At 38.8% G+C, this 26,019-nt stretch overlaps 1 protein-coding gene across 1 annotated transcript; it reads right to left on the bottom strand.

Moving 5' to 3' along the window:
• Positions 1-3,238: 3,238 nt before the first annotated feature.
• On the bottom strand, positions 3,239-19,627 carry LOC140940536 (DELTA-alicitoxin-Pse2b-like). Its single transcript, XM_073389519.1, has 2 exons — positions 19,457-19,627; positions 3,239-6,436 (listed from the first exon to the last, which is right to left on the bottom strand). The coding sequence occupies exons 1-2, from the start codon at positions 19,580-19,582 to the stop codon at positions 5,180-5,182; spliced, it is 1,383 nt and encodes a 460-aa protein (XP_073245620.1). The 5' UTR covers positions 19,583-19,627; the 3' UTR covers positions 3,239-5,179.
• Between the last annotated feature and the right edge of the window lie 6,392 nt (positions 19,628-26,019).

The following is a 26,019-nucleotide window of genomic DNA, read 5'->3' as shown; positions in this document are numbered from 1 at the left end:
TACTTTACTGTCAGTGGTACTGTTTATTATGTTGTAAAAGGTGGTTCAATGAACGTTTGAGTCTGTGGATGAAATCACAGAGTGTGACCATTCAACTGAAAGCTACTGAGGAGTTCTTTCCTGTGGTACTGTTTTTATTGCGCTGTACAGAGTGGTTCTATAAACGGTTGAGTTTGTGGATGAAATCTTAAAGTAAGTGTGACTATTCAAATGAAAGTTGCTGAGCCTTAGTATTTTCCTGACAGTGGTATAATGATGTTGTCATTTAATAGGCGTTAGTTCAGTGTATTTAACATTTTTAAAAATTAAAATAAAAAATAGGAAACTCAATTGACCACCAAGAAGAAAAGGGCCACAAAGAAGCAGGCTACAAATTATTCAACCTGACATGCGCTTCTTTAATAGTTCCACTCTTCAACACCCGTTACATGAAAGACTCTGTCGCGTTTAGAGGCTCAGTCCTTTGGAAAGCGATGACCAACAATTGTAGAACCCTGACAAATCATACACACCGTATTCCATAGGTAATTCGTCTCGAGTTATTTTTAAGACCATAGATCCCAAGGGGGATTAGACACAGCCAATCACATAGCGCAAATGTGTTCTGCGTGGATGACCCACGCTCAGAGCCACGCGTCCTTCACGAATTGACGCAGAAAAAAATGGCGGAAGACGCGGAGAGCCATATTGCTATTTGTTTTGTCGACGAAAACGACTAAAGAGAGATTTCTGCTAAAGCTGTGTCAGCAAAACGGAAATTAAAAAACAATCGCCCTTCCTCTCTTGTATAGAGCTAACAGTACAGCAGGGCAATCCTTAACACACTGAATATTCTCTCAGGATCATTTATAATTTACAGTTTGAAGAGAGCAATTTCTGGTTTGATATTCATTCTTTTATTAGTCTTTTATAATTCAACAAAAATAACACTTGGCGTCCTACCGGCTTTATTATACAAACGACCAGTTTCAATAGACCGGCGAAATTTCTCATTTTATTAAAGCACTGAGGTAACGACAACTTCGAGTTAAAATGATTTCACAGGTTGTCAAACAGTCCAGCAATTCCCTTTTCCCACGTGAGCGTCGACTCATTTCTCTTCAATATTCAGAAATGCTCTCGATCTCTTTACGCTTTCATTGCCTTTCGCCCGACATGTTTTGCACGGCGTTTAGGCATGCGAAACCTCCACGAAACATCCACGCAGCGCGCGAGGTAACTTTACCCCGATTCTAAAAATAACTCGAGAGGAATTATCTATGGAATAGGGTGTGTATGGGGGACGCCTTCTCTGTCTCCTTTATCCTCTCTTGTCTCTAGTTATAATAACTTTAATGAATTTAGCTTCAAGATAACGTCTGCATCCACTTGTTGTTTTAGAAAAGATGACTTTATATATACTTAAATTTATGCTCACAATTTCACATTTGCAAATATCGCTAATTTATGTTCAAATGCTTTTTCTGTAAATATTGCTAGATTTTAGTTTTTTAGTTTATTTAGTGATTAGTTAATTACAAACGACCCTACAAGCTCATGTAGCTTTAATACTTATCGTTTTACTTATCTATCTATCTATCTATCTATCTATCTGTCTGTCTGTCTGTCTGTCTGTCTATCTATCTATCTATCTATCTATCTATCTATCTATCTATCTATCTATCTATCTATCTATCTATCTACCTCAGGAAGAAATCCTGGCTACTCCCCGGCTGTTGTGGTGGCATAGCTGATAAAAGGGAGTTTAAGCCTGCATGGTTTCCACTAGCGCATAAGCATAAGTATAACAACATAGGCACATGTAGAATGGCATATTTGACTCAATTCTCGATACCAGTTCTCCTCAAGCCGATGATAAACAAGATGGCGGACGCTTCGTCCGCCATATTGCTTTTGATATGTTCGCATGAGGTCTGAGTCAAAGTGGCCTATGATTGGTCCACGGCCTTGTGCTTATGCTTGTGCTTATGTCGACTCAGTTTTCACTTGTTTACACATGTTCTTGTGCTTGTGTTGAAGAACCTTTCTGGGAAACTAGCTGGTTCTCACAACAAACAGACGATTATTTGGTTTGATTGACTCCATTTATATTCTTAAGTCCAATGTCACGAAGTTAGCTCAACCCCTATTTTACAATTCTCTGCTAAACCTGTGTTACACCCATTTTTATATCAGCCAGGAAACCAGCTGCTTAGTGCAAACCGAATGCTGACGTAAGTCTAATCTGATTGGTTAAAAGAGTCTCATTGGCATCAAACCTTCGAGATAATATACTTTGTCCTAATGGTTTTTCAACCCAAGTTTTCACTATTAAGCTTAGGTTAACTGGCCAATGCAAAATAAGGAGAACAATTACTAGTCATACGCAAACTTTCCATAACAATAGATAGGAAAGTATTAAAATTACAGTTTGAAATCTTAGCTTGTTATCGATTTACAGAAGGTATTAAGCGTCTTCATCGAAGATGATTGGCTAAAACTTTTCCATAAATTAACTAAGGACGTGATCAAAAACTCAGAAGATAAATTAAAAATACTGTTCAAGTACAAGGCAGAATTTAGAACAATAGTTGTTTAACCACAAAAACACCTATGGAATCACTTAAATCTAATTAAAGTTATCCAGGTTATCCACCGCCATGAATTCGGTTAAAACTCAAAGAAACACGCTTAAAACTGTAGAAAACAAGTAAGGTAGTCATTTCCTGGTAAATATCGACTGAAGGCCAGATTAAGGTCAAAAATATTAAACTGAATAAAATACTTAATATAAACAAGGCTTTGCCATCTGTCAAAGGCTCTAATTAAACATATTTCACGAACAGAAGTGTTACCGCGGAGATGCCCAAATTGGTACATCTCCTTTGCAGCGAATTCATGTCAGGAGAAACTTTCTATCGATCATTAATTAACTTAAAGACCAAAACTATTAGTAGTAAAATAGTTTACTCAAATCAATCAACAAGAGCGCTTACAACGACTTCACTACAAACATATATCGTAGCAAATGCCACAAGTGGCTAACGTAACTCTTCGATCAACATTTTCCTTCAATAAGACCAAGGAGAACGAATCAACAGAAATCATTTTCCCATTTCAGGAGAGGATGTCATGTAATCATTATTGATGCACAGGAGTTGGACACCAAGTAAAATAAGTCCAATTGTTTTTTTATAATATTTCCCTTCACCTATAGATATTTCTCGAATCAAATGAATGTTGTAATAAATCCCAAACACCAAATAAAATTCCTTTAATAATTTTAAGTCAAAAACATGCGCACTGCCAACATTTTTTATCGCTTCGATTTCTATTGTTTAACACTTATGCTTATGCGCTAGTGAAAACCAGGTTTAAGAAACGACGACGGCGAGGTCAACGAGAACGGAAAAAAGCAATAGGCTTAGATTGGCAAAACAACAACTTTGCACGTACATCACGCTTTTTTGTATATTTCGTTGCCGTCGCTGCACGACGTCGTGAAACTTCCTAACTTCACGTTTTATGGAGGACGTGAACACAAGATAACGATTTTCTTTTTCTTTTTCTGAACATAGAGACAAACCTTTAGAATTCAACTCCCGAAATATCGTCAATATTTGACAAATTAAGAGAGCTGAAATAAGAGTAATGAAGTTTTAAGAACAGCGCGAATTCACTTTTTGGGGGACGTTTTCGCTGCCGTTTCCTTCTTCGTTGCTTAAAGGTGATCTTACACGAGACGATTCGCAACGACGATTTTTAGCGTAACACAGCGTTGCAATATCGTTGCGACATTGTTTCCAATGGTTACAACATTGTTCCAGCATTGCAACGCAGTGTTGCGCTAAAAATGGTCGTTGCGAATCGTCCCGTGTAACATCACCCTAAACTCCCTCACGGTTATGACGGCCGTTGTATGTTCTTGTTAGCATTTTTGGCGTTAACCGTTTCCATCATTTTGAACTTACGGACGAACTGAAACATGGTATTAAATAAATTTATGCAATCAGTAATTTATTTGTCACAAGTGGCTGATATATTAAACTCTGAAGACAACCATTTTTCTCGGTGAAAAGTTAGCAAAAGAGATTGAATTGGCTAAGAATACAACTATCTTCTCATGTCAGTGGAGGCCGGCAATAGACCTCTATAGCTTGTATGACTGGTTTAACCAATAGAGGTCCCAGGGGAACTTGGCCCTTTGTTTTTCATAAATTTGCGTACATACGCACGTGAATGAGACGAAATTTACTGAAAAGTAACAGCTCTCTAGAGAATTAACACATGACCTGTATTGGGAAAACAAAACATACAGGCTAAGGAGGCCTATTCGTCAGTTGAACCACTCATGCTCAGTCGCGTCCCCGGAGAGTTCCAAACCCTCGAAGTCCAGTCCAGTCCAGTCTATAATAATGGCAGGAGCCCCATAAGCCGCCGGTTCGAGCAACTTCCTTGTGCCCATGCAACAGCGTTTTCGCGGACTAATAATAATATATTTTTAGATCAATTTTTCCGCGAATTTAGTCTATAAAATAAGTCTTGCAAATTATTTAGCAAAATCGAAGACAAGAAAATAATATTTCTGATATTTTCAATGCAACCATTTACTTTTTCTTTCTTTTTGTCATTATCATGCCATAGATGTGCACACGTGCGGAAAAAGTTATTTCATTTTCGCGATAAAAATACTCCATGTAAGGTTTATTCAGTTCATGTTATTTTAATATGTTTCTTTTTTTTTTGGTAAATTGTAAAGATACCATTGTTTTGGAATTTGCTATATTATGTCAACTGCCCTTTACAATCCTCTCAGACGCAAAATAAAGTTGTTGTTGTTGTTTACCCGCTTTGGTGGAATAACCGCCTGTCTATATAATCTCTCATATGGTCACCCCATCTGTCATGTAAACTTTTAAAATGATAGATTACAAGGGCAGGCGGGTTGCCCCATCTAAGCGGGTTACCCCATCTAGCTGGGGCCCCGCACTTCCATGTAAACAGGCCCTAGGTCTCCTGTAGGAGAGGCTACGTTTTTATGCCTTTAATGTGCAGATCTTTCAATAACTTTTTGGAGTGTGAAAAGTTCAGATTAATAATTGATTTACTATTGCGTTTTAATGGCCTCTAGCACAACATGGCGGTACTAACAGACGTGAAAATAGTTAAAAACGCGCTGCGCGGAGACGTTCATATCTGACTAATTTTTTCTCAGTCGACTTCTTCTTGGAAAACGTTCCCAACCCCTCAATCTGCAGCCCGATTTCTGGAAGGAGGACCAGACCACTCTTCGTTGGTGGTTTTCTTTACGGCACTGACAACTGGATCCCGGCCAACGGGGGTTCCAGTCACAGCCTTTCCACTCTAATTCAAAAGCTGTATCCGTCAGGTGTGGAACAGCTACAGTCTTAAAAGCTCCGGTTTCCAGCATAATCTCTTTGTACTCTACACAGGTTCGGCCTCGACAGGCGCAAAAGACCCCAATTGCGTAATGGCAGTCATGGTCACTATGGCAACCGTCAGGGGCGAGGGAGCATTCATATATGGGCATGTCCGGGGTTGAAAATCGACTGTGATTGAACACTTGAAGTATCTGATTTCCAGACTTCTGAAACGGGCATCCGTAGTTTCTGTAACCGAGATAGAAATTCTCTAGGTTGACTGCTCTGAGATAATTGTCACTGGTGACCTTGGAGGTTCCTTTCAAAATGTCCCATATAGACGTGAATTTGAATTCCATAGTTGAATTGGTCGTCTTGGCTTCGGTCATGAATTTTTTGATCAGTTCAGCAGTGCGTTTTCCAATTAGGGCGTTGCGAGTTTCGTCACTGCCTCCCCTTATGATGAGACTGTCACTCATTGCCATATGTTTGACCCGTTTAATTTCATCCTTAGTGATACCAGCGCAAATGTTAATATCGACGCTGACAGCTTCAGCTGACCCACCCAACTGGAGGCAGCAGTTTACTTGGAAATCTCTTTCGGTGTACTCACTTTTGCTCTCAGCGAATGCCATCTGTTTTATGCTGGCGCCATATATGACTGACGACACCATATGGGAACCGTATTTTTTGAGGAAAGCTTCGTATCTCATCCACGATGTCGGCCACCATGGCCGGTCGATTTGAGTTGGTAACTGGGCAAACTCAGACAGGAATGACGGCTCCAAATTCTTTACATTCATTATGCAGTCGTCGTACAGTGTGGATTGGTAGGTTGATGCCTTTATTTCCAGCATATTCCCAGCCACTGTACGATTGACGGTTGATATTCTTTTGGAAACATAGTCGAGCGTAAAGCCTAATGTGAATCCCGCTGATAGTGTAAAGCCAAACTTAAACGTAGTCACTAAACTTGAGTAGAACGACTGTGTGTTCTTGAAAAAGGTGAATGATTGTGATGCAACAGGTTTCTTTTTAACCAAAGAACACGCTGCAAGTTTGTCTTTCTTAAACACCTAAAGCAAAGAGAAGCATAGGTATTTTTAATGTTGTCTTTGAATGGATTACAAATTGAACACTTTGAGAATGTATAATGAAAGCTTTAATTTTACCTTTTACCATCTCCCCCGGGCAACCCTCGACACAAAAAACTTCGTACTGAACAGTGGTTAGAAAGTCAGGGGCACCCAGCGAGAATATAGTTCAAAACTACTTGAACATAGCATTGTTGAACGTATTTTAGTATTTAAATGTTAGATATAGGCATATTTTTTTCTCCTAAAAAATTTTTCATCTGTTCGGATTTCCTAGCTGGAAGTCTAGTGATCCGAAAATTATAGGGGTCAAAACTTACCTTTTCGAAAATTTCAGCGAGAAAAAAGGCTCCTGAAAATTCTAGGTGACCTTTTTAGGGTAAAAATCCGTTAAAAATGGGAAATTATACCATTTTTTAGATGTTCGAAAATCCCAGGAGAGGCAGGCAAGCAAGAAATTTTACAACAAATGTTCCGAAAATTCTAGATCTCAAATCGTCTTCCGACCAGATATTTTCCAAAAATTGACGTTGGGTGCCCCTGAGTAAGTAACTTTACTTGAAAAGGCATATGAAGTGATCGCCCATATAAACACGATTGAAAATGCGTGATCTTACTGCTTGATTTAGGCCCATTTCAGGTACCGCGAATTCGTTATATAGATGATAGACATTAATTGATCGATCATACTTTAAACCAATATTTTACATGTAACTGTACTCATAAGACCTCATTTTTGCCTAGTTTAGGGATCATCGTTTGCTCGCCTATAGGCCTAGTTAAAATCATGAAATAAGGGGACTAGCACAGTTGGTTAGTACACGGCCTCCTGTACGAGGGATCCCAAGGCGTGACCTCAATCCTTTGTAGCTTTATGCAAAAGGCAAGACTTAAATTGAGACACTTCCGTGACTCCCTGACTAACATTTTGAATCTCGTTCCCAGAGCTCTGGGAAACGATTATGGCACTGCCACATGGAGCTTAGGCAACGAGGAATGCGAGGTCAACGAGAACGCCAAAAAAGCAATAGATTTGGATTGGCAAAACAACAACTCTGCACGGGCATGAAGCTTTTTTGTACATTTCTTCGCCGTCACTGTACGACTGTGACGTGGATATCGGTGTCAATTCAAGTTTTGTGCAGGACGTGAACACAAAACAACGACTTTCTTTTTCTTTTCCTGAACTTCGATACAGTCTTTAGAATTCAACTCCACAAATAATTGCCAGCATTCGACGAATTAAACAAGAATCACTTCGTGAATTTTACCGGGGCCACTTTTGTCTTGGCAACCCACGTGGAAGGGTCTTTTTCATCAACAAGTTTGTCGGGCGACATGAAAATCTTTTTTATTGCAAATATTCTTTAGAGATGAAAACAAGGTGTAATGAATAATGTGAAAAGGCAAAATGTTAGGGAATCCCGAATTTTGAACAGTTGAGAATTTGCGCATCTCGCTAACGTAAATATTGCGTGACAAAGGTTATTTGAGTAAGTCAAAGCAGTGAAAGACTTCCCCCTAATGAGTTTTAATTGTTTGTCGGAAAATATTTGACGAAGTTTCCTGTTGGGAGTGCGAATTGTAAGGTACTGAAACGCATAAACAAAGCTTGACGCATGCAAGTTTAATAAGTTAAGATTTTTGCTTTGTCGTAGTGTACACAGTTCTGCGTCGACCAAGCTTTGTCATCGCTAGGATGAATACTGTAACAATATTTTGCAATAGACAGGGATCTTATTTATTGATAAGTGGTAAATATAGTCGCATTAAACCATTCCGTGTGCAAACTAATCGAATTAATATTTACATGGTTACAGTTGTTGCTCCCTACTTCAAATTTCTGAACCAGCGATATATCTCAGCGAACATTCCCAAAAGTAACGAGCCAGCGATATATCTCAGTCAGCGATATATCCCTAACAATGTAACTTTGAAAACACAGAAACGCGTTGCATTTTATGACCTGTGCCAGCCCTCGGCTAGGCCCCGGTAACAGGGTTGATAACTTTGAAGCAGCGCGACTTCACTTTTTAAGTGACGTTTTCGTGGTAGTCGCCGTCGTTGTTGCTTAGCTCCCTAATATGTCACGGCAGCCACGGAACAGATCGTCACGCAGAGTCGCCAGCTGGTGGAGTTGGCTAAAATTGACCCGGTTTGACTTTTTCCTCACTCTTCAGTATTCTAAAAATAACTTTGCGATGGGAAAACATATAACCTTTATTCTAGGAGGGTGACACCAATTACTATGAAAAGTATTCTCCCTAATGGCCCTCTAAAAACAAAATCGGTAATAATAAATTACAACAATCATGATGAAAAGCCTATTTACAAATAGTGATTATAACAAAAGATCTTAAAAATTCTAGAGATTTAAAAAATTGAGAGATGTTAAAAACGGAAGTGAATACATTGGTAATAAAGGGAATCCAATCTACAATGATATTAAAAATCAGAATAACTTTTTTTAACTTTAAAATTGTCCACTGTATAGTTTGAGGGGGCGTTATTAGTCAGTGTTGTCTTCATCAAGGTAAAGGAGGTGGTTGGTTCTAAGTTAAGAGCATTTAGTTCTTTTATAATAGTGGAATAGAAGAATGTTCTCCCCATTGGTTCGGTTCTGGGTTTCGGTAAGCGGTATAATGTTTTTGTTCTGGTAGCTTAGAAATCTTGTGTTCAAACCAAAGTGAGCCCAACATTGTGATTAAGTATTCCGGTGCTCTTCCATCAACGACTTTGTTTAAAAGGCCGAGTTTATTGAGCTTGAATATTTGATCAATTGGTAGCCACTTAAGCTTTTGAAAATTATCAAAAGATCGTTTACCCCGAGGACTATCCAAAATTTATCGAGCGCAGGGTTTTTTGACGTTGAACAGTTCGTCTAAGTTGGTTTAGCTACAGTCGCTCCGAACAGTACAGCAATAAGTAAAGAGCGGTTTGATACTTAGGCATTGTAGGGAAGCAATCGATATTTGGTTGGTATATATTTCCGAGCTCTTGCTAAAAGTGCAATAATATTCTTTGATGTAGTTTTTGGCGCAGTGTTTCAGTGTGTTCGTTCCAGGTGAGATGACTATCAATATATACTCCTAAGACACGTTCTGACTTAACCTTAGTGAGTTGCATGCCGTCAACTGTTTGTTTTGCTGAATTTGCAATTTTTTGTTTGGTCGAGATTATACTGTACTTTGTCTTTGCTGGGTGCATTTTCATTTTATCTTCCTTTGCCCACATCGATATGCATGCGTCAATGTCAGGTCTAATTTTCTCCTCGACTTCAGCAAAGGTAGGTGCGGATGCATAAACTGGATCGAGTCTACTAGAGGCAGATCATTTATGAAGAGCAAAAAAAGGGCGGGACAAAGAATACCCCCCTGCGATACACCGGAGTGAATACCGAGCGGTTCAGATAGTTTACCTTCCGCTGAGCTAACTTTGGAACCATTTGAGGGAGTTAGTGGAAGTTCCTTGAGCAGCAGTTTATGATCTACAACGTCGAAAGCTTTGCGCAGATCATAACGACCTGTAAATAGGCCGTTATCCATTGCTTCTAGCCGGCATGCATATGTAATTTTGATAAGGATGGTTTCGCAGGAGTGGTTAGCTCTAAAACCCGATTGGCATTTGTACAGTAAATCGTGATTGGTGAGAAAAGCAATGAGAAGTGTTTGCAGACAAGTTTCTCGAGAATCTTCGAAATGACAGGGAGGACTGATATAGGTCTGTAATTGTCAAGATCGGTTTTACTCCCCTGTTTGTAAATCGGAATGACACCAGCCAGTTTGAGTTGAGCTGGGCATATGCTGTTAATTATGCTGCAGTTTATTACTTTTGCTAGACTTGGAGCAACTGCAGGAGCGATTAATTTTAACAAAGGGGAGCTCGTTCCATCAAGTCCAGTTGCAGCATTTGATGGGGCTGATTTGACGATTCCTAAAACTTCGCGTTCTGAAATTGTGGGTATATTGAAATCAGCGGAGTTGCCAGCCTTTTTACGGTTTACGAAATTCACCAAACTGGTTAGATCTGGTTCAGTATTGATGGTGTTATCAATGATGTTATCAGCAATAGAGATAAAACGCTCATTGAATACGTTGGATATTTCTTCTAGGGTAGAATAGCTGGCTCCATCTTTGGTTAGAGAGTCGACTCATCTGTTTCGCTTTGGTAGGAAAAATGCTCTTCAAGGTCTTCCATACTAGGACTCTGGAGTTCAATTTGCTGTTGTCTATTTCATTAATAACCGCTTCTTTTTGGCTTTTTCAATAAGTTGTACTACTTTGTTTCTAGCAGCATTAAAAGACATTCTCATCACGCAGAATGGCTATTGTTCTCGGGACATTTACTTACAGTCGAGCAAGAAGCATAGGTCTGTAATATTACAGGTGAAGCGTGAACTGAATCGCTCTCATTGGTGGAAGTCTGCGTGGTTTTTCCTTTGTAGCGATTACCGCCTTGCTCATCAACTTGTCAGGGCGGAGCAAAGAAACAAAGGCCATGCGAGCTATTGTTTATCCTTTTGTTTCCTAATATCTCACCTTTTAAAATGGCTTATGCAACGCGTGCTTACAAGCGTGACAACAGAAACACAGAAGTCGTAAAGGGCAGTTAATATTTCAATGAATCAATTTTAAGATGCTTTTACAACTGCGAATAAAGTTACAGTCCTTTGAAAACTGGTTGCAATTGAGTACTGTTGAAAAAAATTCTCGCGCGCGATCTGTTAGAACCCGCTTGGATTCGCCCCTTTTCGCGCTCTTTAAGGTGACTCGACCCAGTTTTTTGGGGGGATACCATCCTACTTTGAAGCTCTCTGGTATCGCCACCTTTACTTTTGTCGTAAGTCTAACACATAGAATGGATAACATATAGATCAATCTACAACATGACATAAAGTTTTTGGCGATCGGAGTAAATGTCACGTGGTTATAATGCCACGCCCCTTTAAGGTCTGAGTCGAAAATTTGCTGTTGCCGGCATTTTTTCGTGAAAATCTCTCGGCTACACATAATGCGCATTAGTGCCTTGCGCTGAACAGAGTTTCACCAAAATCGCAAAGACCCAATTCGAGAAATTCAGCGGTTTCCAAATTTAGGTCATAATTTATGCGAAAATGATAAGCAAACTTTACCCGGATTATATCTAATAAACTATGAGATTCATCTCTGTATTTTGGGCATCCTTATAACAGATGGGTCCTTGCAAGTCAGCAAAACGCTTTAGGGCCTTGTAAATGCGCGCGATTTCGAGCAAAGCAAACATATAGAAATTATAGTTTTCGCTATTTGTTGACGTTTGTCAGCGTTTAAGAGTCAATCTCGCGAAAAAAGCATTTTCTTAAAAATTCGCAGTTTTTTTTCCTTCAAATTTTTTCAGGGCCACAATTGATTAACTAACTACACGGACTCTGAATTTCGTGGTCATTGAAAAACTGTGCCATTATCTTCTATAAGCCCAAACTTGAGTAAACATTGAAGATTTTTAGCGTTTTGGCTGAGTTTGTGCTTTGGGAGTTGTCTATTGTTTCTAGTCTGTCATTATACAGCATTCTTGTTCAGCGCGCGTGCAATGACCGCGCTTGGCTGACTTCCGAATACCTTTAATTTTACCCTTCTTTTATAATAACGTCACAAATTGTTTCCATTCTCATTATATAGAGACCTTTAGCCTCTAGGACAAGAACGACTACAAGTACATACGAGATTTGACTTGAAGTTTTTTCGCGTCTTCTCAAAATATCTATAGACTTCCCGGAAAGCTTCATTTTCCCATTTTTTTAATAGAAAAATTAGCATTGTTAACTTTAGTGAAGGAGGTTACGCGCTCTCCTGATCGCAAAATGATAAAAACTTTTAACATTTGATATCTTGTTTTCGCTACCACGACATTCGCGCGAAAACTCGTAGTAGCTACCACATTTTCCCGCCAAAATGACGCTTGCTTACGCGAGTGTACTACTTAGTACTGAGAAAATCTCGTACTCGTAGTCGTACTCGTCTTAGAATCTAAAAGACTCTATTATCATCGTCATCAGTATCATCATAACCATTATTATCATCAAAGTTAACTCGCCTTTCTTACTTTCAAGCTTTGAAGGTTATGATTAAGCCTTCAGCTTCTATGCTCACAAGATTTAAATCAACTTTCGCAGCTTAGAAGGTGTTAAAATGATCAGTAATATTTAGTTTGTTGGCTCTGCAGTGCTATTCTCGTAAGCGACCACTAAATCTGCAATCAGAATGACATACTTGACTACACATCGAGCACAGTTCTATAATCAAAAGTGATCATATGCAAATTCCCATCTAGTTGGCAACAAATCTTTAGAAAGCTTCTTTGATTTACATCAAGGATCCAATTTCATAGGATAAAGATTTCTTACGATTGCGGCGTCCGAGTTGAAGGATGTCGAACGAGAACGACAATCAGTCTGTAGAAAGCTTTCCTTCTATTAAGCAACAGTCAATAGCTGGTTGAGAATTTGCTTGTTTGGGTCAAAAGAACACATAGTTTTCAGCACGAATCGTGAATCTTTTTGTGGAGTAAGCAAAATGACCTGATCTCAAATTACAGATATTTTTCTTTTGTAAAAAGTCATTTACATAGTCCTTACCAGGGGCGCAGCTACCTGTACGCACGGTACGCACGTACGTAATTGAAAAAGTCGTTGGCATAAAGATATAAGATAAGAAAAAAATATGTCAAAAGTTAATACCAAAGAGAAAGCAAAATACATGAAGATGATTATTGGTCATTATACGTCTTATACGTTTCTGGAAATTGCGCACCCCTCCCCTAGACCAACATTAACAACATTGACTTAGGGGAGGGGTACGTGTATCTGGGCAGTACAACGATCCAAAATGGATTATTTTAAGAGCTGCACAGATTGCCTCCATTCATTCAACTCTCGTGTTTGTTTCTTTGAAATATATTTGGTCTAAAACAACGGACTCTTTTTTCCTCTGCACACAGATGTTCGGTTTCCAGAGAAACGACGTAATTCATTAATAGACCGAATCTTGAATCACGTGTATCTACTGAAAAGTTGGCAGGCGTTTTTATTAAGAAACGGTCCAGATAATAACGATAGCACTGAACGGCAACGAACATGTTGCAATGCAAAAAAGGTGCTAACTTTTCTATTGTCAGTACTTACTTCTGATTAGCTTAAACAGCAAAAGTTAACAAAACTTCATAAAGCAGTACATATATTCATCCTTACTTTCCAACCATCTTCCATATAACAAAATCTGGTCTCAGTTTGAATAACAAAGAAATCCTATGTGGGAAACATGTAAAATTGTAAACTTTTCTTGGCTATTGTTTTCCACTCTTGTGATTGGTCAAAATCTTTTAACACAAAAAAACACCCTTTCAAAGTGGAGTGTAAGTGGAGTGTACTTATTGCGTAAACGGCCTTCATGTAGGTTTATGCTTTCTCTGTGTAAAAATGAGAACATTCCTACGTGGGGAGAGTACCGTTGCCGCATAACAAAATAAATTGCTATCCACCTTACCCGGATCATTACTTAAAAACGTATTGGGATATCCTAATGGTTTGCGCACATTGATAGATCCTGGGAGTAAAGACGAATGAGACGGCGACCCTACGGCAACGAGAACGTCAAAAGGAAACAGGTTTAATAAGAAAATGCAAAAAAACAAATTTTGTACGTTTAGCAAGCTGTGTTTTACGACCTGTACGACCACGACGTGAAATTTACTTTTGGCGTCGTTGTTTGAAGGACGTAAACACAACTTGGGTGCGGTCCCCAAGACTTCGCAGGGAAATTCACCTTAATTTGGCATTTTAAGGGAGCTGGAATACACGTGAAAAAGTTAAAAAAAACGCGCATTCGTTTGATAACTAAGGACGTTTTTGCTGCCCTGGCCGTCGTTGTTGCTAAAGCACCCTATTTTCATGAGAGTGACAGTTCCACTTTGGCACTACTGCAAACTCGTATGATCAAATGCGGAAAAGTATCCGGATTCGTTGGAAAAATTGTTTTATAACATAGCACGCATGCTTGCCCTATATAAGTCCTATTGAGCCGCTATGAACAAAATCTTTATTTACGCACGCCCGTGCGTAAATAACATGACGTAAGCATTTTTTTTTAACCTGGCTGCAAAGTTGTTGTCTTTTAAGCTGCAGTGCACTTTTCCTTCTCTTTAAAATATGGAAGAAACCAGTGAAGTACTGCCCAATTTTTCTATCGGCATTGACCTTTTAGGTCCTGATCCAACAAGCAGCAAAAATAAAGCCGAATTAAAAAAAACTCGCAAGTTGCGGGTTTCGCCAATTTGTCGAAGACAAGCTGCAGCAAATTTTGGCTGAAAGACATTCACTGGGAACAGAACAGACACCAACTGGTCATCAACAACATTTAAAGGCAAAATCTCCGTTTTTATTGTTGTTTTTAAATTTGTTATGCACTTTGTTATCTCCCAGGACAATCCGACTTAAGCAGGTAAATTTATCTCGCAATAACAACACAAATTACTCAAGAAGACATAAATTTACTAGTCACAAAAACAACTGCTGCCAGGTCTTCTCACGAAGCCGTAATGACCAGCCAATGTTCGTAAATGAATATAAGTTTAAAGAAGGATAACAGTCGTCTTCGCTAAAAACATGTTTTCTGGATTTCGCCGAGCAAAACGTAAACATATTTTCAGCAAATCCAAACCATACTCCACGACTTCTTACGAACATGTTAGTATTTTAACTTTAGGTGAACTTTAAGACTCTTTTACCTTTGTTTCTGCTTAGTTTCCATTGATCGTTAACGAATAAAGAAGCAAATTTTCTTTCTCACTTTTACAAAAAGAATATTTTCATTCAAACTAGAGGATTGTGGTGTGTTCGCAATCAGCCAATAGAACCGTTTGTTATTGTGTCGCGCGTTACGAGAATTTTGTAGTTAATCAAAAAGCAAGCATTTTTGTCAGCTATGTTTTAAAAGAATTTGCTCATGCTTTTAGCTGTGCGTATATCGAGTTATGGATGCGCTTGAGAAGTTTGGAGAGCACTCAAGAAGCTAGAGTTCCACTCGGCTATCGCCTCGTGCAACTCTTACGCATCTTTCGTGCTCTCCAAACTTCCTGCGTGCATCCATAACTCGATATAAGCACGCTAAGCATGAACAAATTCTTAATTTACTACAAACATTCCGAATTTGAGAAGCATCGGAATCACTTTAAGTTTCTGGTCCAAAATCTCTAGAGACTTGACCAAACTGGCGCTTTTTTATTTCGGATACTCACATCTAGTTAAAAACGACACAAGGAACCCAGTAACAAAATTGTCTACATTCCCGACCAATCCGGATTCCGGAAAAGTACGTAGCCTTATTGTATGACAGATGATTGACGTGCATCAGTCAATGGACCCAAACACGCGACAAAGTATTTTACAAGTTACTTATACGCCATTTCATGTTATAATGTTTTTACGATAATTATCCTGATCAGGTCAGTGGACTCTCTCATGACAGCCGTAACTACCTCATGTTTCCTTCATGATAGTGCATACATGCCAGAACCACGCGCTGAAATGGCACACTCGTGAGTGACAGGATACATGTAGAGAACTTTTACGTTATCCTAAGCTGTCAAAGTTTTTATTATTCTTATTATTACTGTTTTTTTTTAACTCTTGCTAAAGGAATATTACATTTCTGTTTTTCATTGTGTTACTTGACTCCAAATATTCCAAAGTCTGTCGAGCAGAAGTCACACTGACTTTACCCATCAATGAAACTTGCAAACCCTGACATTCTTACTCGTGATTTGCGGTACGTTAGTTCGTCAGTTCAAATTTACATTGCTAGAGTTTCTTTGTTCATTTATAGTCCCCGTACCGAACGTCTTGAAATCTTATCGCCTTTCCGTAGCTCGGTTATATTTCATCAGGGGCACCCAAGGACGGTTTCCTCCTACATACATAGAAAAAGCTTTTTAGCCTATCCAGAGTACTTTCAGATCTCTAGAAATGCATTCTAAGCGGGGCTATAAAATTTGTATCTGCTCGGTCATCCTAGGGGAACTTGAATCGTTTCGAAATTTCAAGGGTTTGAGTATTATTTTCCTGAAAATCTTAGATGCAATTTGACGTATTACGAAAGTGAGACATTTTCTGATTCCTCTCTCCATCACATTTTTGAATCCGAAAATTTTAGGTTTCCTTTTTCATACGAAAAATAGCCTAACTTGGGAAGTGAATGTGAAAATTTAGTTAAACTTCAGAAAATCGTAGGGGATTTATAAGATAAGCTTCGAAAATAGTGCATGAAATTGAACTGTCATTTAGAGATTTTTAGCCATCCTCAAGTACTAGAAAAAAGTAGGCAATATTTGCTTCTCCGAACAGATATTTTACAGAAAACAGTCGTTGGGTGCCCCTGTTTCATCTATCTACCTATGCTCACGTAATTTCATGTTCTCTTACCGTCAGTACAATACACAATGGTCTTGTCTGCGTTATCCATAAGTTAGCGTTCATTCCCAATGTATAATTGAGTACTGTCCTTTCAACGTTTCCTTAGTTGACTTCGTTTGACCGGCCAAAAATGGGTCTTGTCCGAGCGAAAATATAAGTTTGACTTGACCAGACGGTGATTGTTGGCTACTACGACCTGACAACGGCGACGCGCGCGCAAGTGAACAAGTCACTGCAAAACTGACTTCGTGTCCTTTAAAATTTTTGTTCGGCCTCCAACTCATTCAGTCTTTAAAAAATTGGGAAATTTAGCTGGAGCTGAAGAGGGAGGACCGCGTTTGAGTACAGGAATAGACAGTAAAATTTATCGCCTCTCCGATAAAATTATTTCACGTCACGTTGTAGCTGTTCGGCAGGGACGGCACGGAAATGAAAAAAAAAACGTGATGCGCCAACAGAGAATTGCTTTTTGGACGTTCTTATTGCCGACGTCGTTGTAGTTGCGTTAAGTCCCTAGGCCGGCGCCGTTTTTATTAGTGAAGAAAAATAGAAAGAAAAACCTGCATGCGAAAACTCTGAAAAGTAGTCGATAAATCACAAAGCACAAATTTTGAATAATCAGTGAAAAATAAATCGTCTTGGGATGACTTGTGTTTCCAACGGCATAAAGAGGATTACTACTAAATTAGGCACTAGTCAAACGTTAGCCTGTTTCAGGGGTTCAGATAGAGCGCGGCAGTCAGTGGGGAGCGATTAAAATTATACACATGGAAAACTAGTCTCTCGTCGTTGTTTTTTTTCGTGAATTTTTCTCCCGCGCTCTACTATCTGAACACAGAACAGGATAGTCCAACGTCAAAATTCACATGTGCGCAACCACAGAGGGTCTGTCTTAGCGAGGGGTCTGTAATAATAATAATAATGATAAATAGAACATAACATCCTTAAAAATCCCAACTATTGGAGGCGAACCAGTTGGCAGTTGGCTATTTACAAGCGTGGCCGAAGATTTGAACTAGGGACTAGCCACTGACAACAAATAGACGAGAACTGGGAACATCCGAATTACAAGTCCTGTTTCTTATAGATGTGTCCGTTAAAAGAGAGTTGAAGGAGATTGTTTAACACATTTACCGAAACAATTTTTATGGGTAAACGACTCTGCGCAAAAATTCAAAGATGCTTCAAGGTCTCCCCGTGTACAAACGCTTATACGGGATTATATGCTGACGACACACAGTAAAAATGCTGAGATATTCCTCGAGAAGGTGGAAAACATCTCAATCACAATTGCTAAATGCTTTTTAAAGATTAAAAAAAGTAAAACTCATAGACGCATTAAAGTTATTCTCAAACAAAAAATGGATCGATAAAGAATGCCGTTTGAAAATATATGAATTAAGAAAACTAGCAAACAAGACTAAGAAAGAGACCCTCTGAATCCTACCATACGTGAGCAATATGATGATAACCTGAATACAAGAAATTGCTTAATACTAAAAAGAATGATTATTACAATGCCAAGATTTTGGAGCTAGAAAAAAAATGCAATGCAGACAATTCAGATGCGAGAACTTTCTGGAAATGTCTCAAATCGATGGATGACACTAAGAAAGGAGAGGATGTAATTTTCCCTTGTGCTTTTTTAACAACTAAAATGATAAGTATGGTTCAGTATAAATGACGAATAAAAATCAGCGACCAGTTTAGTGGAGTGATTGTTTGCCAGCAAAAGACGGATTTGGAACAACCCACATTACCTTGAGGTCTTGGCTTGAAGACTTTTTGCCTTTCTTCCGACAAGGTTTTTTGAAATAGCTGTATAATTGGGGTGTGCATGCCAAACCAGACTGGGACGGCTCACAAATTGAAAAGAAACACCATGCAAACGTTGCTTAGAGGTAAACAACAAAGCTTCTAATATTGCTTGTAGAGCTACCAACTTGGTCGCTTTCCTTTAAATATCACTATCAACAAAAACAACTACATTTTGTATCTTCAGTCTAAAGATGAAGAATCTTTCGTCAAGCAATCGTTTTTAATGTCATTTGGTTTACACTTCAATCATTGCATTAAGAGTAGCTTTCACTCTCACTTTACGGAGGTGTCAGAATATTTCAACCTACCTGAGTGATTTGTTAGATACCGCTATAGTAAAAAACTTTGTAGGTTTAACCCTTTAAGACCTAAAACTGATCAGCATCAAATTTCTCTTTGTAATATCAATGCTTTGTAAAACAGAGTGATGATGAGAATTACGGACATGATCACACAAGATGAATTTGCTTGATAATTTATCAACTTCTCCCCACTACTTCTGTAGGAAATGAGTAGGGACAACAAATGAGAATTCAAATTTTGATCTTAGGGTTTCAAGGATTAATGAAACAAGAATAGATATCATATTCATCTGGCAAAACATCCTTCACCAGCTCTCAAAAACAAGAATTTTTAAGATCTTTTAAAAACGATCATACCAAGCTTATTGTTGTTGTATATATACAGCTGGTCATTCCACAGACATTCATTTACATTGCAAATACTACCAGACAACATACCCGTGCTCCAACGTTATCCATTTCTCCCAGTATGTTCGCTTGGGGTACATATATTCCTCTTCCAAGCAGCTGCCTTTCATAAGCATCGCTTGTGAAGCACACAAAAAGGAGAAGAAAAAGCAACATGACTACTAGTAGCTAGCTCACGATACAATAAGAGACTGGTGTACCTCGAGCTATTACCAGACTTATAAACAATTAGTGACATTCGCTTTAATTTGGGCGGTCCAATCAAATTCATCGTGATGGTCATGACGGCAAAGAGCACTGAAGCCATTGGCATGACACGTACAGTCACTACCACGCGCGCCCCATCAGGTATCAAACGACTACTTCGTGATTGCTCCCTAACAATGTCCAAAGAAGGCACAGAATCCGTTTTAAAACAACAGAAATTTAAACGTAGAATAAGTAACTAAATAAATATCAGTTGTGAGAAACTTTGCCGTTTTTAGTTCGCATGCTTTTTTTTTTATATGAAAATTTTCCTACCATATATCATCTTTTGTTTCTTTAATTAGAATCCGTTTTTGTTCGGCATTCTGAAGGCTAGATATCCCATTCCCCTGATTGTATAAAACAAAATGATTTTATTTTGCAGCAAAGACGGATATTTGCTTCAAGATGACACATAATGTCTCAACTGCGGTTTGCTGCCTTCATATAGTTTCAGTTATTGAAGTTTATTGATCTCCATAGATCGCCCCATGTAAGGGAATCCGGATTCCGGAATCCAGGAATTTTTTGCTTGTGGAATCCGGAATCCTGGGCTTTGGAATCCGGAATCCAGCACTAGGAATCCGGAATCCTACTAAAGATTGGAATCCAGAATCCAACTTACTAAAGATCCACTCCAGATTGGATTGAGCTACTCGCTCGAAACAAAAACCATCTATGGAAAGCCTCCCCAGAGTGTATGCCTCAACGTGATGACATACAGTGTAATATCGGCATATCTGGTGTCAAAACCATAGTTCACGAGCTCCATATGAAAGGTCAAGGTCACGGTCAGCGAGGGAACCCTTGCTTATGAGCGGCTGGCAGGATCACAAATCGGGGGTTTTCGAGGGAATACAGCGCAGCTTTTTTAAGGTATAAATTGGATTGTTGAGAATGGCTTTAACCGCTAGCTATTTTTGATTCTCTGTTGTTCACTCGCTTCGCTGAACTTAAAAAATCAAAAGCGATTTGACCTGGCATAGGACCGGAAAAGGTGCACCTGGGGTGAACCTTTTCTTGAACCTTCCTGGGCCTCCTGGTTCACAATTGAAAATAAACGTCCACTTTCAACATTTTACCAAAAAAGAAAAAAAGAAATTCACAGTCTCCTAGTCCCTAATTTGGCCCTAGTAGTTTAGGTGAGAACAGTTTCATGGTTTCGATAATCTTTATTTGAGAAATAAGCTACAATCAGGGACAAAAGTAGTTGACACACTTGTTTAAAACGGGTGCTTTTAGCAAACATTTAATTCATCTATTATTTCATTCTTTTTAAACGCCGTAAATCCCCTCACCCCCCGAATCAATGTTGTCTGAAGTAAAAAAAAGACTTGAGGGTCCAAAATTCAACATTGATTTTGGGGGGGAAGGGGTTGGGGTAGACAGGGGAATGGGATAAGTATATCCACTATGCAAAAAGGGGCCATTTTACGGAAGTGTGCCAACACTTTTGTCCCTCATTGTAGGTACTGTCAGAACCGTACCAATCAGCTGTCACTAAAGTAATCTCGTGCAAGGACGCGGTGGGTGTCTTTTTCATTCATCCCCGGCATTCGAGTGAAATCTCGCCACCTCATCGATGAGACAAGCCTTTTGAAGTTTTTTGTCTGTTGGATTTTTCTTTTCTACTTTATTAAAAAAGAAAACAAAAACGTTATGGGAATGCACAAGCAAAAACAAAAGGTTGAGAGAGAAAGGTACGTGTAATACTGTGTTGTGAAATTTTATACCAATTTTTAGCTGACTGATAGATCTAAACGTGCCAAAGGCAAAGCTGCATGATTTTTCGTATGTGTCGATCTCTGGACTATAACTTGGCGGTAAGCGAGTCACAAACATAAACGAAAGATTGAGTTTTTTCTCAATCATAATTGAATGTGATATGAAGTTTACGTCGTCCGTGGAGAAAATATCGTATAAATGAGCGCTATATGGTTGTAAAACGCTTAAAACGAGCCAACGCGTCAGAAACGCTCAAGTCTCTCTTCATCTCTCAGTCATCTCAGACTCGGTCGAGGAACAGACGGATTTTTCATGTTATCTTTCTACAGTTGTGCTCCTGAATAAGCCTCGTTCACATTGAGGTCGCCTTTGGAAATTAGACCGATCTGAGATCAGTTTCGCCCGTAACTTTTTTTTTTGTTAGAAATGGATCCTAGAGACCCCAGACCATCTTACAGACCCAGATCTCTTATTGACGAAGCCGAAGGCGAGATCTGGTCAAATTCGATTATTGCCTGTCAGGAATGTGACAGGCGATGAAAGAGCGCATGCTCGAAATAAATCCTCAATTTTCGACGTCTTAAACAACGAATTTGAAAGAGCCTTGAAGTTTTTTTTCTAACAAAACGTGGTTATACGCACATCCTAAGTATGAACCAACTAATTTTTTGTTGTTTCTGTTCTTTTTAACATCAAATTCAACGCAACAGTTAGTTTGAATTTCATTATAATTGCGCGCGCTAAAACCTCAAAGCAGTACGCGTCAACTTCTACGCGAGAATTTTTTACCCTCTTCAAGAGAGAGAGAGAGAGAGTCTTAAAAAGTCTTAAAGGATAAGATAAAAATGGTTTTCCAAGTTTTAGTGAGACGGAAAACTACTCTTTAGTTAAGAGAACCAAAGACTTTGCAAAGAAGGAATTGCACACGCCATAGCGTATTTTCATTTGGCCAGTTACTAATAAAACGAGAAACAAGGCAAAAAGAGACAAAACGACCTAAGCGATCCACAATGATCAAAAATAATCGACAAAAGATCCACAACGACCCAAAAGAAGCCAAAACAAGTTCCACCCTCCTAGGAACGTCGGTTAAAATTTATTAAATAATAAATATTTCACTGCATTTTCATACCCGGAGCGTAGGATGATCTGTATGATCTTTTTATGCAAAAAGACTTCAAAACAAAAGGATAACTGGCTAAATCTAGGCGTTGCCTGCATTTTTCTATCTGCATGGCTTAAAATAGAGTTCACAAAAGTAGATTAAGTGAAAAATAGAGTCCTGAGGTCAGTCTCACTCTCTACCAATCACTAACCAGCTCCGAGATCCTCCATCCCTAATTACATGGAGATTTCGATTAGATTAATCGTAGGACAAAACTTTAAATTGCAATGTCGGTGTTTCGCTACGCTTTTTTGCGGTGATGCGGTGTTTATTATTTTTTTCTGCGGTGTAGACAGTTCCCCAATGTCCCCCTCATTATTATACCATAAACCCTTAGGGAACTGTAATACATTTCTTCCCGTAATTTTGTAGCCTCCCACGCAGACGTTCTTAGGGGTTCGTCACGGGAACGCGTGACGAACCCCTAAGAACGTCTGCGTGGGAGGCTAGTAATTTTGTAAATCGAAAAGAAAACAAACTTGTTATGCCTTCTAACAACGTCTTTTAATATAGCAAGATTCGAACACGAAAACGAAGTGCGAAGAAAAGCGTTAAAACGGGAAAAGAAATGGAATCCACCTCTTTTTGGAATCCGGAATCCACTGTGCTGGAATCCGGAATCCAGTACCCGGGATCCGGAATCCACAGCATGGAATCCAGAATCCAAGACTGTCCTGGATTCCCTTACATGGGGCGACATAGAAGTTACAAATTAGGTTAAATTAAATTAAAACATACACGGTACAAACAAACATTCTCTTTTCGCAAATAGCTTGGTAAATCGAGGCGGACAGAGAAAAACATAGAGTAATATAGAAATAGGAAGAGATTAAGAAAAGACAAGGAAAGGAAAAAGAGGATAGATCTACATAAATGGCACAAGAAGAAAGACCGAAATTAGTGCAATACAACGTTACAAAATTACAAACTTATTTTACATTTCATGTCATCTTGCTAAGCTTATTAAATAAAGTAGGTGTGTCAATATGAGTATCCCCCAACTCTAAAAATAATATGAAAAAAAAAACACAGCCCTGACCACATTTTGACATCGTCTAGTGATCCATAAATTGAAGATCTTTACGATAGCGACCTTGGCGAAAACGTCAGGGGTACCCAACGAGAATATAGTTCAAAACCACTTAAACATAGCATTATTAAACGTATTTTAGTATTTAAACGGTAGATATAGGCATATTTTTATCCCCTAAAAATGTTTCATCTGTTCGGATTTCCTAGCTGAAAGTCTAGTGATCCAAAATTCTAGCAAAACTTACCTTTTCGAAAATTTCAGCAAGAAAAAAGGCTTACGAAAATTCTAGGTGACCTTTTCAGGGTAAAAAAATCCGTTAAAAATGGGCAATTATACCATTATTTAGATGTTCGAAAATCCTAGGAGAGGCAGGCAAGCAAGAAATTTTACAACAAATGTTCCGAAAATTCTAGATCTCAAATCGTCTTTCCAAAAATTGACGTTGGGTGCCCCTGAAACGTATCCGCGTTCTTCAGTTTAATCTCTATCGCGATTATTTCGCCCTTTAATTACATGGGTAGAAAGGCACCTTTGTCAAATATCAGGCATTTTTACAGCATTTTAGGATACGTATAGTACGACATTGTATTAGGGAGAAGTAAGTGTTAATGTTAATATTCAGATATTGTGACTCCTGAAAGAATAACTGTGGATAAATAAAGTTGACTTGGCTTGACTTGACACGTGAATTCAACTGTAAAATTACTAGTAAGATCTGTCGTATTTTGGTGTAAACACGGATGCACGAGTACACCATGTGGACCCTGGGTACATATCACGAGTCCTTCCTCGAGCGCGAATGGGCTCTGTGTCAATAGCCCATAAGGCCGAAGGCTGAATGGGCTATTGACTCAGAGGCCATGAGGACGAGAGGAAAAATTGTTTTATTAAAATCCAACTAGCTGGTCAAAAATATCGAGAAAAAACAACTTTAGCTAGCAAATCCCGATTCAGCCGCAATTGTTTTGGTTTTCAAAGACGGCCCTTCCCGCGACTAGTGGGCTATAACATATAGCCTAGAAGTAGCCTAACCAATCAGACCGAAAGCATTGATAGTAGACTAGTTGGATTTTACTAAAATGTATTATTCATACCCAATTTTTTTTAACATTCTGCAGGAGGGTGGCTACTGATAATGATGCGCAAAGTGTTTGACTAGGGAAAGAAAGCCAGTGTTTTTAAGAGTAAAAGGAAGATGTTCCAGAAACCGGGGGTTCTAGAATTTTGGATTCTACTGCATAATTTAATTTGAGTAATAATGGAAGGAAAAGATCTGATTCTCTTAATATGTGAAGTGCTCTACCTTTTCGTCAAGGGCCCTTCCAGCGTTGTGAATAAATTTTCCTCGGCATTGAAAGTCATGTCCATACCCTCATTCAAAACAAAATGCTATCAAATTTTAGTCTCCAAGCCGTTTATAGGATAACTACATTTTGAAATGATTTTTTTATACTAATAAATTGATATATTCTTACCCAAAAAGCAGGTGAAAAAGAAACTTTATTCATGGAAAGGCAACTAGAATTGAAACAAATAAAAAAAATGTGACAGCCTTGTGAACATATCAGTTAACTGATCTTCTATCCACGTGAAAGCCAAAATCTCCATCGCGTGAGAAGTGTATCCGCTAATCCGCTAAGCGTTGAGTATGTTACATCATACCGGTAATTTATTACCACACCTCTTGCACAGTACTCATAATATAAATATCGCACAACTGCAATTTGCATGGTCACAACTTGTCGTCACGAGCACAACAAACGTTGTCCATATCCGTGCCTTTCGTCTTCAATTTTCGCTTGTTATCGTCATGATTTTAATGACGATGTGTGGTTGCATGTGCAGGAATGAAGAGAAAACTTATAAAAATAATACACATCCTTTTCACACTCCATCTCTGAGCATCTGCGATAGGGTATAGTACCGGGGGGGAGCCCTTGGCATTAACAAAGTGAACAATTCTACTATTTTAGCGTTGCAGTGAAACCACTAGCCTGCGGCTCGTAGTTCCACTTGAGTTTTGAACATTTTATGACGTCATTTCTATGGTCTATAAGAGTGTAGATCGTGGAAAATTGTGGTCGATTTGTAAATTAAAAGTGTGTGAAGGCTGTTGACGAGCGGTCTACCTTTGTGGTACAAACAACTTTCTTCCAACAGAATCTAATCCATGATATTAGTTTGAAATGATAATTAATCTGAAAGCAAAATGAAAGGGATCAGGGTCATAAAAAAAGGCCCCTTGTCTTACACAAAACGAGCAGGCAACAGCCCAGCTCACCCGACAAGTCCTTCGGATCGTACATGTGTATCTCATTGGTTTAAGCATGCGACTTGGTGTAGGGAAGGACGTCAGGTTCAATTCCTGTCGGGTATTAGATTTTTTCTTTGTCCCTGCTCGTGATACCCTGGGTACCAGAGATT

This window comes from Porites lutea, chromosome 6, assembly GCF_958299795.1.
Source record: "Porites lutea chromosome 6, jaPorLute2.1, whole genome shotgun sequence".
Lineage (NCBI taxonomy): Eukaryota > Metazoa > Cnidaria > Anthozoa > Scleractinia > Poritidae > Porites > Porites lutea.
Note: the sequence above shows the minus strand (reverse complement) of the source record. Positions and strands in the feature narration are given on the sequence as shown.

Excerpts from the sequence above, each read along its gene's own strand:
- LOC140940536 (XM_073389519.1), bottom strand. The coding sequence starts at position 19,582 with ATGTTGCTTTTTCTTCTCCTTTTTGTGTGCTTCACAAGCGATGCTTAT. Across the intron at positions 6,437-19,456 it reads TGGATAACGTTGGAGCACGG|GTGTTTAAGAAAGACAAACT; the intron begins GTATGTTGTCTG and ends TCTTTGCTTTAG.